Below are 16,368 nucleotides of genomic sequence, written 5' to 3'. Positions count from 1 at the left end.
GAAGCCACGTGGAACCGGGCGGAGTGGGCGGCACCGGGATCGTGGGACACTCCGGAATGGCAGGACCCTCTGGAATGGCGGGATGCTCCGGGAAGCCACGGGGACGCGCTGCGTTGAGGGCGCTCAGCGCTTCCCGCCGCGGCCGCGTGCGGAACGCCGGAACAGCCGCGCGGTCCCGCGCGCTCCGGCCAGGCCGGCCGGCGGGAGCATCCGCCGGGATCCGCGTCCCGGCCGCCCGCGGGGCCGCGAGTCCCTGCGGCCGGAGCCGCTCGTCCCGCTCTTCCCGGGCCGCTCCGGGCGCCGCTTCCGCAGCGGAGCGGATCCCGCGGGGCCCCGTTTCCGCTTGCCGCTCTTCCGCGGGAACAGATCTGGGAAAGAGGGAGAGGCTCAGGGCGCTGCCGGGATAACCGGCGGGATCCGCGGGAGCCGCCGGGAGCCTCAGTGCGTTTACTTTGAACCAAAATCACGGTTTTTCAGGGTTTTTTGGTGTCATCATCGGCTCCCGGATGCGGCCGGTGCCGGCCGCGCGGCGCTCACCCTCGTCCGGCTCCTCTCCCAGCTCCTGCCGGTAGTACTCGGCATCGCTCCCGTCGGATGACGCCGCGTCCGCCGCCGCCTCCGGCTGCTCCGGCGCTCCGGGGTCCTCGGCGTCGCTGTCGCCGTCCCGGCGCATCCCGGCCAGGCTCTTCCTCCTGCGGCGCCGGCCGGGGATTGGGAGGCCACGGATTGGGAGGCCGCAGAGCGGGGTGGGAGGCCACGGATTGGGAGGCCGGGGATTGGGAGGCCATTGATTGGGGAGTCATGGAGTGGGAGGCCGTGGATTGGGAGGCCACGGATCGGGAAGCCACAGATTGGGGAGTCATGGAGTGGGAGGCCATGGATCGGGAGGCCGCAAAGCGGGAGGTTGTGGATTAGGAGGCCACGGAGTGGGAGGCCAAAGCTCAGGAGACCGGCAATTGGGAGGCCACGGATCGGGAAGCCACCGACTGGGGAGTCATGGAGTGGGGAGGCCATGGATCGGGAGGCCGCAAAGTGGGAGGTTGCGGATTAGGAGGCCACGGATTGGAAGGCCAAGGATTAGGTGACCACCAATTGGGAGGCCATGGATGATGAGGCCACGGCGTGGGAGGCTGTGGATTACGAGGCTGCAGAGTAGGAGGCCATGGATTGGGAGACCCCCAATTGGGAGGCCATGGATCAGGCAGCCACTGACTGGGGAGTCATGGAGTGGGAGGCCACGGATCGGGAGGCCGCCAAGTGGGAAGTTGTGGATTACGAGGCCGCAGAGTGGGAGGCCATGGATTAAGAGACCCCCCAATTGGGAGGCCGTGGATCGGGAGGCCCCCGGGTACCTGTGGGCCTCGCGCCGCCTCCGCTTGCGCTCCACGTCCTCCTCCTGCTTCCTGCGCCGCTCCGTGCGGAGCCGCAGCTTCTCCTCCCTCCGCGCCAGCAGCTCCTGCAGCTCCGCTTCCGTCTTGTGCACTGCGGCGGGGAGGCCGCGTTGAGCCCCGCCGCATCCCGGAGCCGCATTCCGAGATCCCGGAGCCGCGTCCCGAGATCCCGGAGCCGCGTTCCGAGATCCCGGAGCCGCGTCCCAAGATCCCGGAGCCGCATCCCGAGATCCCGGAGCCGGATCCCAGCATCTTGGAGCTGCATTCCGAGATCCCGGAGCCGCGTCCCAAGACCCCGAAGCCGCGTCCCGAGATCCCGGAGCCGCATTCCAGCATCCCGGAGCCGCGTCCCGACATCCCAGAGCCGCGTCCCAGCACCCCGGAGCCGCATCCCGCGATCCCGGAGCCGCGTCCCGAGATCCCAGAGCCGCGTCCCGTGATCCCGGAGCCGCATCCGGCGATCCCGGAGCCGCATTCCGAGACCCCGAAGCCGCGTCCCGAGACCCCGAAGCCGCATCCCGCGATCCCGGAGCTGCGTCCCGAGATCCCGGAGCCGGGTCCCAGCACCTTGGAGCCGCATTCCGAGACCCCGAAGCCGCGTCCCGAGACCTCGAAGCCGCGTCCCAGGATCCCGGAGCCGCGTCCCGCAATCCTGGAGCCGCATCCCGAGACCCCGGAGCCGCATCCCGCGATCCCGGAGCCGCATCCCGGCGCTCACCGAAGCGGTGGTAGAGCACGTTGCCCTGCGCCAGGCCCTCCTCCACCTTGACCAGCTGCAGCGTCAGGCGGGGCCCGATCTGTGGGGCAGGAAGGGGGGCGGGCTGAGCCCCACGGGGTCCCCCCGTGTCCCCCCGTGTCCCCCGTGTCCCCGTGTCACCTCGGTGAGGCGCACGGCGCTCTGCTGCGCCCGCATGTTGCCGCGGCCGGCGCAGGCCTGCGGCAGCTCCAGGGTGTTGTGGGTCCCGTCCTGCTCCGCTTCGCTTTCCGAGAGGTTGATGTCCCTGCGGGGACGGGAATATGGGAATGGAGGGGGGCGCGTGGGATGGAGGGGGATACACGGGATGGAGAGGGACACACGGGGATGGAGAGGGACACGTAGGACGGAGAGGGACACACAGGACGGAGAGGGACACACGGGGACGGAGAGGGACACACGGGATGGAGAGGGACACACGGGGATGGAGAGGGACACGTGGGATGGAGAGGGACATGTGGGATGGAGAGGGACACAGGGGGATGGAGAGGGACACAGAAGGATGGAGAGGGACATGCAGGGATGGAGAGGGACACACGGGGATGGAGAGGGACACACGGGGATGGAGAGGGACATGCAGGGACAAAGAGACGGAAAGGGACATGCAGGGATGGAGAGAGATGTGGAGCTGGGTTAGGGGGACAGAGAGGGACACATGGAGCTGGAGAGGGACACAGGGAAAAGCGGGGATGGAGAAGGGCCCTTGGGGATGGTGGGGGACACGTGGGGATGGTGGGGACCCTTGGGGATGGCAGGGGACACTGGAGGATGGAGAGGGACCCTTGGGGACGCAGGGGGACATGCGGGGGACCTGTGGGGATGCAGGGGGACCCTTGGGGACGCAGGGGACCCATGGGGACACAGGGGGACCCGTAGGGGCGCTGGGGACACGTGGGGATGGCAGGGAACACGCAGGGAGGGCAGGGGACCCTTGGGGACGCAGGGGACCCTTGGGGGTGGCAGGGGACCCTTGGGGATGGCAGGGGACCCTTGGGGGTGGCAGGGGACACGTGGGGACAGAGGGGGACATGTGGGGGACCCTTGGGGACATGCGGGGGACCCTTGGGGACATGCGGGGGACACGCGGGGATGGCAGGGAACCCTTGGGGACACTCGGGGACAGCGGCCACCTGACGAGCAGCTCGCTGATGTCCTCCAGGCGGCCCAGGTTGGGGAATTTCTCCTGCAGGAGCTTCCGGAGGCCGCGGCTGACGCCAACGGGAACCACCTTGACGCTGCTGCGGGGCCGGGAATCAGCGGGATGCGGATCCCGGGAAGAGGGGCCACCTCCTGGGAAGAGGGGAGGTGTCCCGGGAAGAGGGGAGGCGTCCTGGGAAGAGGGGAGGTGTCCCGGGAAGAGGGGAGGTGTCCCGGGAAGAGGGGCCGCATCCCGGGAAGAGGGGGGTATTCCAGAAAGAGGGGATGAATCCCAGGAAGAGGGGCCACATCCCGGGAAGAGGGGCCACATCCCGGGAAGAGGGGCTGAATTCTGGAAAAAGGGCCAGATTCTGGGAAGAGGGGCCACATTCCAGGAAAAGGGGCTGCATCCTGGGAAGAGGGGCTACATTCCAAGGGGAAGGGCTGTATCCTGGGAAAAGGGGCCATGTCCCAGGAAGAGGGGCCATGTCCTGGGAAAAGGGGCTGTGTCCCGGGAATAAGGGGCTGTGTCCCAGGAATAAGGGGCCACATCCCAGGAACAGGGGCTGCATCCCGGGAAAAGGGGCCGCATTCTGGGAAGAGGGGCCTCATCCAGGGAAGAGGGGCTGCATCTCGGGAAGAGGGGCTGCATTCCAAGGTGAAGGACTGTGTCCTGGGAATAAGGGGCTGCATCCCGGGATAGGGGCCGCATCCCGGGATAGGGGCCGCATCCCGGGATAGGGGCCTCACTAGTGCCGCAGGTCCAGGAGCTGCGAGTCGGAGTCGTAGCTGACCAGGAGGCAGCGCTTGATGCTGTTGAGGTTGACCTGGGGGCATCAAGGGACATCGTGGGGACACCTCGGAGACATCATGGGGACGGCGTGGGGACATCAGGGGACAGCGCGGGGACACGTGGGGACAGCGTGGGGACACCATGGGAACACTGCGGGGATGGCATGGGGACACCATGGGGACATCGTGGGGACACTGCAGGGACACTGTGGGGCTGTCACGGGGACATGGTGGGGACACCAAGGGGACATCGCAGGGATGCTGTGGGGACACCGTGGGGAAACTGCGGGGACACTGCAGGGACACTATGGGGACATCGCAGGGACACCATGGGGACAATGTGGGGACATCGTGGGGATATCACGGGGACACTGTGAGGACACCATGGGGACGATATGGGGATATCATGGAGACGCCGTGAAGATGCCATGGGGACGTCACAAGGACATCATGGGGACACTATGGGGACAGTGCGGGGACAGCATAGGGACACTGTGAGGACACCATGGGGATATCATGGGGACACCATGGGGACGCTGCAGGGACACCATGGGGACGATGTGGGGATATCATGGGGATGTCGCAAGGACATCACGGGGACACTGTGGGGACAGTGCGGGGACAATGTGGGGACGCCATGGGGATATCATGGGGACACCATGGAGACACCGTGGGGATATCATGGGGACACCGTGGGGACATCACAGGGACGCCACGGGGATACCATGGGGAAACTGCTGCAGAGATGCTATGGGGACGATGTGGGGACGCCATGGGGACAATGTGGGGACGCCATGGGGACAATGTGGGGATATCGTGGGGATGCCATGGGGACACCGTGGGGACATCACAGGGACGCCACGGGGATACCATGGGGAAACTGCTGCAGGGATGCTATGGGGACGATGTGGGGACGCCATGGGGACACCGTGGGGAAACTGCTGCGGGGACACCATGGGGACAATGTGGGGATATCGTGGGGATGCCATGGGGACACCGTGGGGACATCACAGGGACGCCACGGGGATACCATGGGGAAACTGCTGCAGGGATGCTATGGGGACGATGTGGGGACGCCATGGGGACACCGTGGGGAAACTGCTGCGGGGACACCATGGGGACAATGTGGGGATATCGTGGGGATGCCATGGGGACACCGTGGGGACATCACAGGGACGCCACGGGGATACCATGGGGAAACTGCTGCAGGGAAGCTATGGGGACAATGTGGGGACGCCATGGGGACAATGTGGGGACGCCGCGGTCACCTTGTGCACGTTGATGGCCGGGAACATGTTCTGCAGGACGGTGGCCACGAGCCGCACGTGCCGGCCGGGCTCCCCGAAGTTGCTGAGCACGAGCAGCGGCGGCTGCCGGAACTGCTGCTCGTGCATGCGGTGCCGCCGCAGCGCCGCCACCACGTCCCGCACCAGCGCGTACTGCGGGGACGGCGCGCGTGGATGCGTGTCCTCGTCCCCAGCCCGTGGCCCTGTCCCCATTCCCGTGTCCTCATCCCCATTCCCGTGTCCTCATCCCCATCCCGTGTCCTCATCCCCAGCCCGTGTCCTCATCCCTGTCCCGTGTCCCTATCCCCAGCCCCTGTCCCTGTCCCCAGCCCCTGTCCCCATCCCCATCCCGTGTCCTCATCCCTGTCCCATGGCCCCATTCCCAGTCCCGTGTCCCCATTCCCATCCCACAGCCCCATCCCCGTCCTGACCCCATTTTCCCATTCCCATCCCGTGTCCTCATCCCCGTCCCGTGTCCCCATTCCCATCCCGTGTCCTCATCCCTGTCCCATGGCTCCATCCCCGTCCCGGCCCCATGTCCCCATTCCCATCCCGTGTCCCCATTCCCATCCCGTGTCCCCATCCCCGCCCCGTGTCCCCATCCCCGCCCCGTGTCCTCATCCCTGTCCCATGGCTCCATCCCCGTCCCGTGTCCTCATCCCCGTCCTGGCCCCATGTCCCCATTCCCACCCCATGTCCTCATCCCCATCCCATGTCCCCATTCCCATCCCGTGGCCCCATCCCTGTCCCGTGGCCCCATCCCCTTCCCGTGTCCTCATCCCCGTCCCATGTCTTCATCCCCATCCTGGCCCCATGTCCCCATTCCCATCCTTTGTCCCCATTCCCATCCCGTGTCCTCATCCCTGTCCCGTGGCCCCATCCCCATTCTGTGTCCTCTTCCTCATCCTGGCCCCGTGTCCCCATCCCGGCCCTGTGGCCCCATCCCCATCCCGTGTCCCCATTCCCATCCCATGGCCCCATTCCCAGTCCCGTGGCCCCATCCCCGTCCTGGTCCCGTGGCCCTATTCCCATGTCCTCATCCCCATCCCGTGGCCCCATTCCCATCCTTTGTCCCCATTCCCATCCTGTGTCCTCATCCCTGTCCCATGGCCCCATCCCCACCCCGTGGCCCCATCCCCGTCCTGGCCCCATGTCCCCATTCCCATCCCGTGTCCCCATCCCCATCCCGTGGTCCCAACCCTGTCCTGTAGCCCCATCCCCGTTCTGGCCCTGTGTCCCCATTCCCATGCCGTGTCCTCATCCCTGTCCCATGGCCCCGTCCCGCGGCCCCATCCTTGTCCCATGTCCTCATCTCCGTCCCATGTCCCTGTCCCCGTCCTGGCCCCGTGTCCCCATTCCCGTCCCATGTCCCCACGCCAGCCCCGTGTCCCCATCCCCGTCCTGTGGCCCCATTCCCATCCTGGCCCCGTGTCCCCATTCCCATCCCGTGTCCCCATCCCTGTCCTGGCCCTGTGTCCTCATCCCCGTCCCGTGGCCCCATCCCCATCCTGGCCCCGTGTCCCCATTCCCATCCCAGGTCCCCATTCCCATCCCGGGTCCCCATTCCCATCCCGGGTCCTCACCCTCATCCCGTGTCCCCATCCCCATCCCGTGTCCTCATCCCCATCCTGGCCCCGTGTCCCCATTCCCATCCTGTGTCCCCATTCCCATCCCGTGCCCTCATCCCTGTCCCGTGTCCCCATCCCCGTCTCGTGGCCCCATTCCCATCCTGGCCCCGTGGCCCCATCCCCATCCCGTGTCCCCATCCCCATCCCGTGTCCTCATCCTCGGCCCGGCCCCGTGTCCCCATTCCCATCCCATGTCCCTATTCCAATCCCATATCCCCGTTCTTATCCCGTCCTGTGTCCCTATCCCATTCTGCATCCCCGTCCCCTTCTCACGTCCCCATCCCATCCCTTGTCCCTATCCCACGTCCCCATTCCCTTCCTGTGTCCCCATCCCATTCCACGTCCCCATTCCCTTCCCGTGTCCCTTGTCCCCATCCCATTCCGTGTCCCTGCGCACCCACCTGCGTCACCTTGAACGTGAGGGTGGGACCTCCCGGGAGACGGAAGATTTTCTGCAGGAAAAGGAGCCGGTGTCGGATGAAGCGGGATCGGGATGCGGCCCCCCGGGAAGGAGACGGCACCGCCCGCCGATCCCGAAAGGGCCCCGGTGATTCCTAGCGATCCCAAAAGGTCCCGGTGCTTCCCAGGGATCCCCAAAGGGCTCCACCAATTCCCAGAGATCCCAAAAGGGCTCTGGTGCTTCCCAGGGATCCCCAAAGGGCTCCATCAATTCCCAGAGATCCCAAAAGGGCCCCGGTGCTTCCCAGGGATCCCCAAAGGGCTCCATTAATTCCCAGAGATCCCAAAAGGGCCCCGGTGCTTCCCAGGGATCCCCAAAGGGCTCCATCAATTCCAAGAAATCCCAAAAGGGCCCTGGTGCTTCCCAGGGATCCCCAAAGGGCTCCATCAATTCCCGGAGATCCCAAAAGGCCCCGGTGCTTCCCAGGAATCCCCAAAGGGCTCCATCAATTCCCAGAGATCCCAAAAGGGCCCAGGTGCTTCCCAGGGATCCCCAAAGGGCTCCATCAATTCCCAGAGATCCCAAAAGGGCCCCAGTGCTTCCCAGGGATCCCCAAAGGGCTCCAGCAATTCCCAGAGATCCCAAAAGGGCCCCGGTGCTTCCCAGGGATCCCCAAAGGGCTCCAGCAATTCCCAGAGATCCCAAAAGGGCCCCGGTGCTTCCCAGGGATCCCCAAAGGGCTCCATCAATTCCCAGAGATCCCAAAAGGCCCCGGTGCTTCCCAGGGATCCCCAAAGGGCTCTACCAATTCCCAGAGATCCCAAAAGGGCCCTGGTGCTTCCCAGGGATCCCCAAAGGGCTCCATCAATTCCCGGAGATCCCAAAAGGGCCCCAGTGCTTCCCAGGGATCCCCAAAGGGCTCCACCAATTCCCAGAGATCCCAAAAGGGCCCCGGTGCTTCTCAGGGATCCCCAAAGGGCTCCATCAATTCCCAGAGATCCCAAAAGGGCCCTGGTGCTTCCCAGGAATCCCCAAAGGGCTCCACCAATTCCCAGAGATCCCAAAAGGCCCCGGTGCTTCCCAGGGATCCCCAAAGGGCTCCAGCAATTCCCAGAGATCCCAAAAGGGCCCCGGTGCTTCCCAGGGATCCCCAAAGGGCTCCACCAATTCCCAGAGATCCCAAAAGGCCCCGGTGCTTCCCAGGGATCCCCAAAGGGCTCCAGCAATTCCCAGAGATCCCAAAAGGGCCCCGGTGCTTCCCAGGGATCCCCAAAGGGCTCCACCAATTCCCAGAGATCCCAAAAGGCCCCGGTGCTTCCCAGGGATCCCCAAAGGGCTCCATCAATTCCCAGAGATCCCAAAAGGGCCCCGGTGCTTCCCAGGGATCCCCAAAGGGCTCCATCAATTCCAAGAAATCCCAAAAGGGCCCTGGTGCTTCCCAGGGATCCCCAAGGGCTCCAGCAATTCCCAAACATCTCCAAAGGACCCCAGTGATTCCCAGACACCCCACAAGGCTCTGGCACTTCCTGGGGATCCCAAAACGCTCCATCAATTCCCAGGGATTCCAAAGGGCTCTGGTGCTTCCCGGGGACCCCACGAGGGCCCCGCCACCTCCCGGGAATGCCGCCGCTTCCCGGGAATGCCGCCGCTCACCAGGTTGATGCTGCAGAGGGTCTTGGAGAGCACCAGGAAATGCGTCACCCCCAGCGGCCCGGCCACTTCCACGAAATCCCGCAGCGAGTTCCGCTTGCGCACCTGGGGGACACGGCTCCCATGGGAATCCCGGGAATTCCAGAGGGTCCCGCTGGGTCCCGAGGGGTTCCCCGGCACCCTGGGGGGTCCCAGTGGGTTCCTGGGGTTCCCGGGGATTCCCAGCGCATTCCTGGTGTGTTCCCAGTGTGTTCCCAGGGATTCCCAGCTTGTTCCTGGTGGTTCCCAGGGACTCCCAGCGCATTCCCGGTGTGTTCCCAGGGACTCCCAGCTGGTTCCTGGCAGTTCCCAGGGATTCCCAGCTCGTTCCCGGCGGTTCCCAGGGACTCCCAGCGCATTCCCGGTGTGTTCCGAGGGATTCCCAGTGTGTTCCCGGTGCATTCCGGTGTGTTCCCAGTGTGTTCCCAGGGATTCCCAGCTCGTTCCTGGCAGTTCCCAGGGTCTCCCGGCGCATTCCCGGTGTGTTCCCAGGGATTCCCAGCTCGTTCCCGGTGGTTCCCAGGGACTCCCAGCTGGTTCCTGGCGGTTCCCAGGGATTCCCAGCTCGTTCCTGGCAGTTCCCAGGGTCTCCCAGCGCATTCCCGGTGAGTTCCCAGGGACTCCCAGAGCATTCCCGGTGAGTTCCCAGGGACTCCCAGCGCATTCCCGGTGCGTTCCCAGGGACTCCCAGCGCATTCCCGGTGTGTTCCCAGGGTCTCCCAGCGCATTCCCGGCGCATTCCGGCGCATTCCGGGCGCATTCCCGGCGCTCACCCGCAGCGCCCGCGCCGTGTAGGGCTCCATGAGGCGCCGCAGGTCCCGCTCCAGCTGCCGGACGCAGCGGCCCGGCCGGCCCCGGTGCAGGACCAGCGAGTGCGGGACGCGCGCGAAGGCGCCCTGCGCCCGCGCATGCGCCGCGGCCCGGAGCCGCCGCTGCTGCCGGCTCTGGGGGGGAAACAGGGCCAAGGTGAGACACCCCGAAACAGCCCAGAGCACCCCAAAACAGCAGAGAGATCCCTGAAACAGCCCAGAGCCCCCCAAAACAAAATAGAGTCCCAAAAACCAGCACAGGGCCCCCCGAACTGCAGCCGCCGCTGCTGCCGGCTCTGGGGGGGACGGAAACGGGGTGAGACACCCCGAAATAGCACAGAGCACCCCAAAACAGCAGAGAGCACCCCAGAACAGCAGAGAGATCCCTGAAACAGCCCAGAGCCCCCCGGAACAGCAGAGAGACCCCTGAACTGGCACAGAGCCCCCCGAACCGCAGCTGCCGCTGCTGCCGGCTCTGGGGGGAACAGGGGGGCAGGTGAGACACCCCAAAACAACCCAGAGCACCCCAAAACAGCAGAGAGCACCCCAGAACAGCATAGAGCACCCCCAAAGAGCAGAGAGACCCCTGAACCGGCACAGAGCCCCCCAAACCGCAGCCGCCGCTGCTGCCGGCTCTGGGGGGACGGAAACGGGGTGAGACACCCCGAAACAGCCCAGAGCACCCCAAAACAGCATAGAGCACCCCCAAAGAGCCCAGAGCCCCCCAAACCGCAGCCGCCGCTGCTGCCGGCTCTGGGAGGGAATGAGGGGGGTGAGACACCCCGAAACAGCACAGAGCACCCCAAAACAGCACAGAGCACCCCCAAAGAGCAGAGAGACCCCTGAACTGGCACAGAGCCCCCCAAACCGCAGCCGCTGCTGCTGCCGGCTCTGGGCGGAACAGGGGGGCAGGTGAGACACCCCAAAACAACCCAGAGCACCCCAAAACAGCAGAGAGCACCCCAGAACAGCATAGAGACCCTCAAAACAGCAGAGAGACCCTCAAAACAGCAGAGAGATCCCCAAAACAGCAGAGAGACCCCTGAACCGGCACAGAGCCCCCCCCAACAGCCCACCCCCCCCCCCCAAACAGCCCAGAGCCCCCCCCAAACACCCCCGACCCCCCAAACCGGCACAGACCCCCCCCCGATAGCACAGAGCCCCCCAAAGAGCAGAGACCCCCACAAACCAGCACAGAGCCCCCCGAACCGGCACAGAGTCCCCCAAACACCCCAGCCCCCCCCCCACCCTCCCCCCTCCCCCCCATCCTCCTCCTCCCCCCCAACCTCCACCTGCCCCTGGGGGGGCCCAGACCCCCCCCCACCCCCCTCCCGGTACCCCCCCCTCCTCCCGGTCCCCCCCGGTGCCCCCCTCATTCCTGCCCCCCCTCGTTCCCCCCTCCTCCCGGTGCCCCCCTCGTTCCTGGCCCCCCCCCCCAGGTTCCCCCCTCCTCCCGGTCCCCCCCGGTGCCCCCCTCGTTCCTGCCCCCCTCCTCGTTCCCCCCCTCCTCCCGGTCCCCCCCCCCGGTGCCCCCTCGTTCCCCCCTCCTCCCGGTCCCCCCCTCGTTGCTGTCCGTCCCCCCCCCCCCCCCCGCTCGTTCCCCCCCTCCTCCCGGTGCCCCCCTCGTTCCTGCCCCCCCCTTCCCCCCTCCTCCCGGTGCCCCCCTCGTTCCTGCCCCCCTCCTCGTGCCCCCCTCCTCCCGGTCCCCCCCGGTGCCCCCCTCGTTCCTGCCCCCCCCCCTTGTCGTTCCCCCCTCCTCCCGGTGCCCCCCCCGTTCCTGCCCCCCCCCCCCGTTCCCCCCTCCTCTCGGTCTCCCCCGGTGCCCTCCTCGTTCCTGCCCCCCTCCTTGTCGTTCCCCCCCTCCTCCCGGTCCCCCCCCCCCCGGTGCCCGCTCGTTCCCCCCTCCTCCCGGTGCACCCCCCGCCCCCCGTTCCCCCCTCCTCCCGGTTCCCCCCTCCCCGCCCGAACCTTCTTCGCCCGCCCCATGGCCGCGCCGCCACGCGGGGCCGCGGCACTTCCGGCGGCGCCACCGCCCGCGCGCTCCGGGCACTTCCGCCCCGTGCCCTTCCCGCCTCTCCGGCGCGGCGCTCCCGAACGTTCCGTCCCCCCCGCACCCCGCGCCCGGCCGCTCGCGTTCCGCCCCGCGGCGCGGTCACGCGTGTCCCCCCATGATCCAATGTCCCCCCCCCGATCCAATGTCACCCCCCCCGGTCCAATGTCACCCCCCCCGGTCCCGTGTCCCCTCCCGGCACAGGCGACGCCGCAGAGCGGTGGCCAAGCGCATTTTATTGCAGCGATGGCACCAGGAGCCTCCCACGAGACCCGCCCCGTGTCCCCAAAGCCCCCCAGTTTCCCAAATCCCCTCCGAATCTCCCCAAATCTCCAGGTTTTCCAGGGCTCCTCTGGTTCCATAAAGTCCCCCCTGCTGTTCCCCAAAGCCCCTCCTGGTTCCCCAGAGCCCCCCAAATTCCCCAAAGCCCCCGAGATCCAAAGCCCCCGAGATCCCAAAGCCCCCCCGAGGTCCTGCTCCATCCCTAGAAGATTCCTCAAAATTCCCCCGGAAGCCCCTCAGGACACCCCCAGACATCCCCAAATCCCCCAAACTCCTCCCAAAATGGGGAGCCCAGACCCATGGTCCCCCCAATTCCCCCACAGGCAAAATCAGTGTCATGGTGGTGGCCCTGGTCATTGGACTTGGGTTGGCCCTGGTGGTGGCCCTGGTCGTTGGGCTGGGGTTGGCCCTGGTCATTGGACTGGGCTTGGCCCTGGTGGTGGCCCTGGTCGTTGGGCTGGGGTTGGCCCTGGTCATTGGACTGGGCTTGGCCCTGATGGTGGCCCTGGTTGTTGGGCTGGGGTTGGCCCTGGTCATTGGACTGGGCTTGGCCCTGGTGGTGGCCCTGGTCGTTGGGCTGGGGTTGGCCCTGGTCATTGGACTGGGCTTGGCCCTGATGGTGGCCCTGGTCGTTTGTCTGGATTTGGCCATGGTCATTGGACTGGGCTTGGCCCTGGTGGTGGCCCTGGTCGTTGGGCTGGGGTTGGCCCTGGTCATTGGACTGGGCTTGGCCCTGGTGGTGGCCCTGGTCGTTGGGCCGGGGTTGGCCCTGATGGTGGCCCTGGTCGTTTGTCTGGATTTGGCCATGGTCATTGGACTGGGCTTGGCCCTGGTGGTGGCCCTGGTCGTTGGACTGGGCTTGGCCATGGTGGTGGCCCTGGTCGTTGGGCCGGGGTTGGCCATGGTGCTGCTGTTGGCCGTGGGATAGCCATGACGTTGGCAGTGGCCATGACATTGGCCATGCCCTTCAGGTGGCCACGGGGAAGGGGAGGGTGGCCATCATGGCTATGATGAGGCATTGGCCATGGTGTTGACCACGGCCTTGGCCATGGTCATGGGGCTGGTGTTGGTCATGGTAATAGGGGTAGTCATGGTGGTGGCCATGATATTGGGGATGGTGATTATAGTGTTGGCCATGGCATTGATGTTGGCCATGGCACTGGTGTTGGCCATGGTGATGGCCATGGTGTTGGCCATGGTGTTGGCCATGGCATTGATGTTGGCCATGATGTTGACCATGGTCCTGGTGTTGGCCATGGCGTTGACCTTGGTGTTGGCCATAGCATTGGGGTTGGCCACGGCATTGGCCATGGCGTTCGCCATGGCATTGGTGTTGGCCATGGCATTGGTGTTGGCCATGGTGTTGGTGTTGGTATTGGCCATGGTGTTGACGTTGGCCATGATGTTGACCACGGCCTTGGTGTTGGCCATGGCATTGGTGTTGGCCATGGTGTTGGTGCTGACCATGGCGTTGATGTTGGCCATGGTGTTGGCCTTGGTGTTGGCTATGGCATTGATGTTGGCCATAGTGTTGATGTTGACCATGGCATTGGCCTTGGTGTTGGCCACGGCATTGGTGTTGGCCAACACCAAGGCATTGATGTTGGCCATGGCGTTGATGTTGACCGTGGCATTGATGTTGGCCATGGCATTGACATTGGCCATAGCGTTGATGTTGGCCATGGCATTGATGTTGACCATGGTGTTGATGTTGACCATGGCGTTGATGTTGACCATGGCATTGACGTTGGCCATGGCATTGACGTTGGCCATGGCATTGACATTGGCCATGGCGTTGATGTTGACCATGGCATTGACGTTGGCCATGGCATCGACATTGGTCATGGCGTTGGTCAACACCAAGGCATTGCTGTTGGCCATAGCATTGACGTTGGCCATGGCATTGACATTGGCCATGGCGCTGACCATGGCGCCGGTGCTGGCCGTGGCCCCGGCGCTGCCGACGCTCACGCCGGGCCCACGGCGCGGGGCCGGCAGCAGGCGCACGTGATGCAGCGCAGGGCGGCCATGCAGAAGCGCAGCAGGGCGCCGTGCCGGAAGAGCATCCGGTGGAGGCTCCGCACCGACAGCTCTCCACTGGGATCGGCGTACTTGAGCGCCACGAGCGGCGTGTAGAGCGCGTTGGTCTGCGTGCGCAGCGCCGGCCGCGGCGACGCCACCACGCGCGCCACCACCTGGGGACGCCGCGGAGGTCGGCGACGTCCCCATCGCGTCCCCCCATGTCCCCAACGTTCCCCACCTCGGCCACCTCCTCGGGGCTCTGCCCCAGCGTGGCGAAGATGTCCCGCGCGGCCGGCACGTAGACCTCGCGGAAGTAGCGCACGGTGTCGGCGTCGGCGCCCGCCAAGTCGTCGCGCGCGATGTCCTCCATGAGCTTCAGCTCGAAGTCGGTCTTCACGGGGCCCGGCTCCACCATGGAGACGCTACGGGGCAGGGATCGGGATGGGGATCGGGATCAGGATCGGGATGGGGATCGGGATGGGGATGGGGATGGGGATGGGGATCGGGATTGGGATGGGGATGGGGACGCGTCGCGCGGCCGCCCCACGCGCCCGCCGGCCCCGGCGCTCACTGGACGTTGAACTGCAGCAGCTGCACGGCCAGGCTCTCGCAGAGCCCCTCCACGGCGAACTTGGACGCGGCGTAGACGTCGTTGAAGACGATTCCTGCCACCGCAACGATCCTGAGCGCGCCGCGCCGGGGACAACCCGCGCGCGCCGCGTCCCGCCGCCGCCGTCCTCACCCTGCAGCCCCATGACGCTGCTGATGACCACGATGTGGCCGCGGCGGCGGCGCTTCATGCCGGGCAGCACGGCCTGGATGACGCGCGCGGCGCCGAAGACGTTGGTGTCGAAGAGGCGCTGCATGTCCTGCACCGGGACGCTCTCCAGCGGCCCCACGCGCCCCACGCCGGCGTTGCTCACTGCGGCGCGGCACGCCGATGCCACCGGCGCCTCCCGCCGCCGCCCGCCCCCTCGGTGTCCCCGGTGCTCACCCAACACGTCCACGTGTCCCCCGGGGATGGTGGCCACGCACTCGGCCACCGAGCCGGCGCTGCAGACGTCGAGGCGCTCGATGCGCAGCGTGCGGCCCAGCGCCGGCCCCGCCGCCGCCTCCAGCGCGTCGCGTTTGCGCAGGTCGCGCATGGTGGCCACGACTGCGGGGAGCGGGCACGGAGCCGCTTAATCCTCTTGGATAACGCGGCCGCTAATCCCCGCGCCGGGCTAATCCCGGGACACGGGGCGGCCTCCGCGTGCCGCGGGCGCCCGTGCATGGAGCAGCGTGGGGAGGGCACTCGTGTGCATGCTTGCAGCGCGCTTGCATGCTGCCAGTGCACCACGGTTGCATGCATGGCATTGCAGGGTGCATTTGTGTGCACCCCGCAGCGCGATTGCGTGCTCCCGGTGCATTGCTGTCCCATGCATGGCGCTGCAGGGTGCATGCTTGCAGCATGCTTGCATGCTGCCAGTGCATCGTGGTTGCATGCATGGCACTGCGGGGTGCAGAGTGCACGCTTGCAGCGTGCTTGCACGCTCTGGTGCATCACGGTTGCATGCATGGCACTGCAGGGTGCACTCGTGTGCATGCTTGCAGCGTGCTTGCACGCTCCTGGTGCATTGTGGTCCCATGCATGGCGCTGCAGGGTGCAGTCTGTGCATGCTTGCAGCGCACTTGCATGGTCCCGGTGCAGCGCGGTCACACACACGACACTGCAGGGTGCGGGTGTGCACACTTGCATGCTCCTGCTGCAGTGCGGTCGCATGCACCGCACTGCGGGGTGCACTCGTGTGCATGCTTGCAGCGCGCTTGCATGCTGCCGGTGCGCGGTGGTCCCATGCATGGCACTGCAGGGTGCAGTCTGTGCATGCTTGCGGAGTGCTTGCATGCTCCTGATGCATTGCAGTCCCATGCACAGCACTGCAGGGTGCACATTTGCAGCACATTTGTGCCCCCTATGCATTGCATGCCCATGTACACATATGCACACTTGCAGCACATTTGTGCCCCCCATGCCCTGTACTCGCATGTACCACACTGCAGGGTGCACACTTGTAGCATATTTGTGCCCCCCATGCATTGCACTCCCATGCACACTTGCAGCACATTTGTGCCACCCATGCACCGCACC

At 66.2% G+C, this 16,368-nt stretch overlaps 2 protein-coding genes and 1 non-coding gene across 3 annotated transcripts; all 3 read right to left on the bottom strand.

Moving 5' to 3' along the window:
• Positions 1-123: 123 nt before the first annotated feature.
• LOC148594052 (suppressor of SWI4 1 homolog) lies at positions 124-11,872 on the bottom strand. The gene is made up of 12 exons (XM_088528165.1): positions 11,855-11,872; positions 9,851-10,021; positions 9,042-9,143; positions 7,390-7,440; positions 5,343-5,513; positions 4,033-4,109; positions 3,276-3,383; positions 2,269-2,392; positions 2,110-2,188; positions 1,353-1,482; positions 538-692; positions 124-368 (listed from the first exon to the last, which is right to left on the bottom strand). Exons 1-12 carry the CDS (start codon positions 11,870-11,872, stop codon positions 124-126), a joined length of 1,431 nt encoding a protein of 476 aa, XP_088384291.1.
• LOC148594053 (small nucleolar RNA SNORD105) lies at positions 429-508 on the bottom strand. The gene has a single exon (XR_015913577.1). It is a non-coding gene; the product is annotated as a small nucleolar RNA SNORD105 (small nucleolar RNA).
• A 2,313-nt stretch (positions 11,873-14,185) lies between the features above and the next one.
• Positions 14,186-15,396, bottom strand: LOC148594051 (retinol dehydrogenase 8-like; the record flags this gene model as incomplete). The annotated part of the gene is made up of 5 exons (XM_088528164.1): positions 14,186-14,413; positions 14,479-14,662; positions 14,812-14,905; positions 14,983-15,162; positions 15,235-15,396. Coding segments are annotated over 5 exons (848 nt in total), but the record flags the coding sequence as incomplete, so codon positions are not given.
• Positions 15,397-16,368: the final 972 nt, after the last annotated feature.

This window comes from Tinamus guttatus, unplaced genomic scaffold (genome assembly GCF_059628265.1).
Source record: "Tinamus guttatus ecotype Peru unplaced genomic scaffold, ASM5962826v1 Tinamus_guttatus_pri_ptg000305l, whole genome shotgun sequence".
In the NCBI taxonomy this organism is placed as follows: domain Eukaryota; kingdom Metazoa; phylum Chordata; class Aves; order Tinamiformes; family Tinamidae; genus Tinamus; species Tinamus guttatus.
Note: the sequence above shows the minus strand (reverse complement) of the source record. Positions and strands in the feature narration are given on the sequence as shown.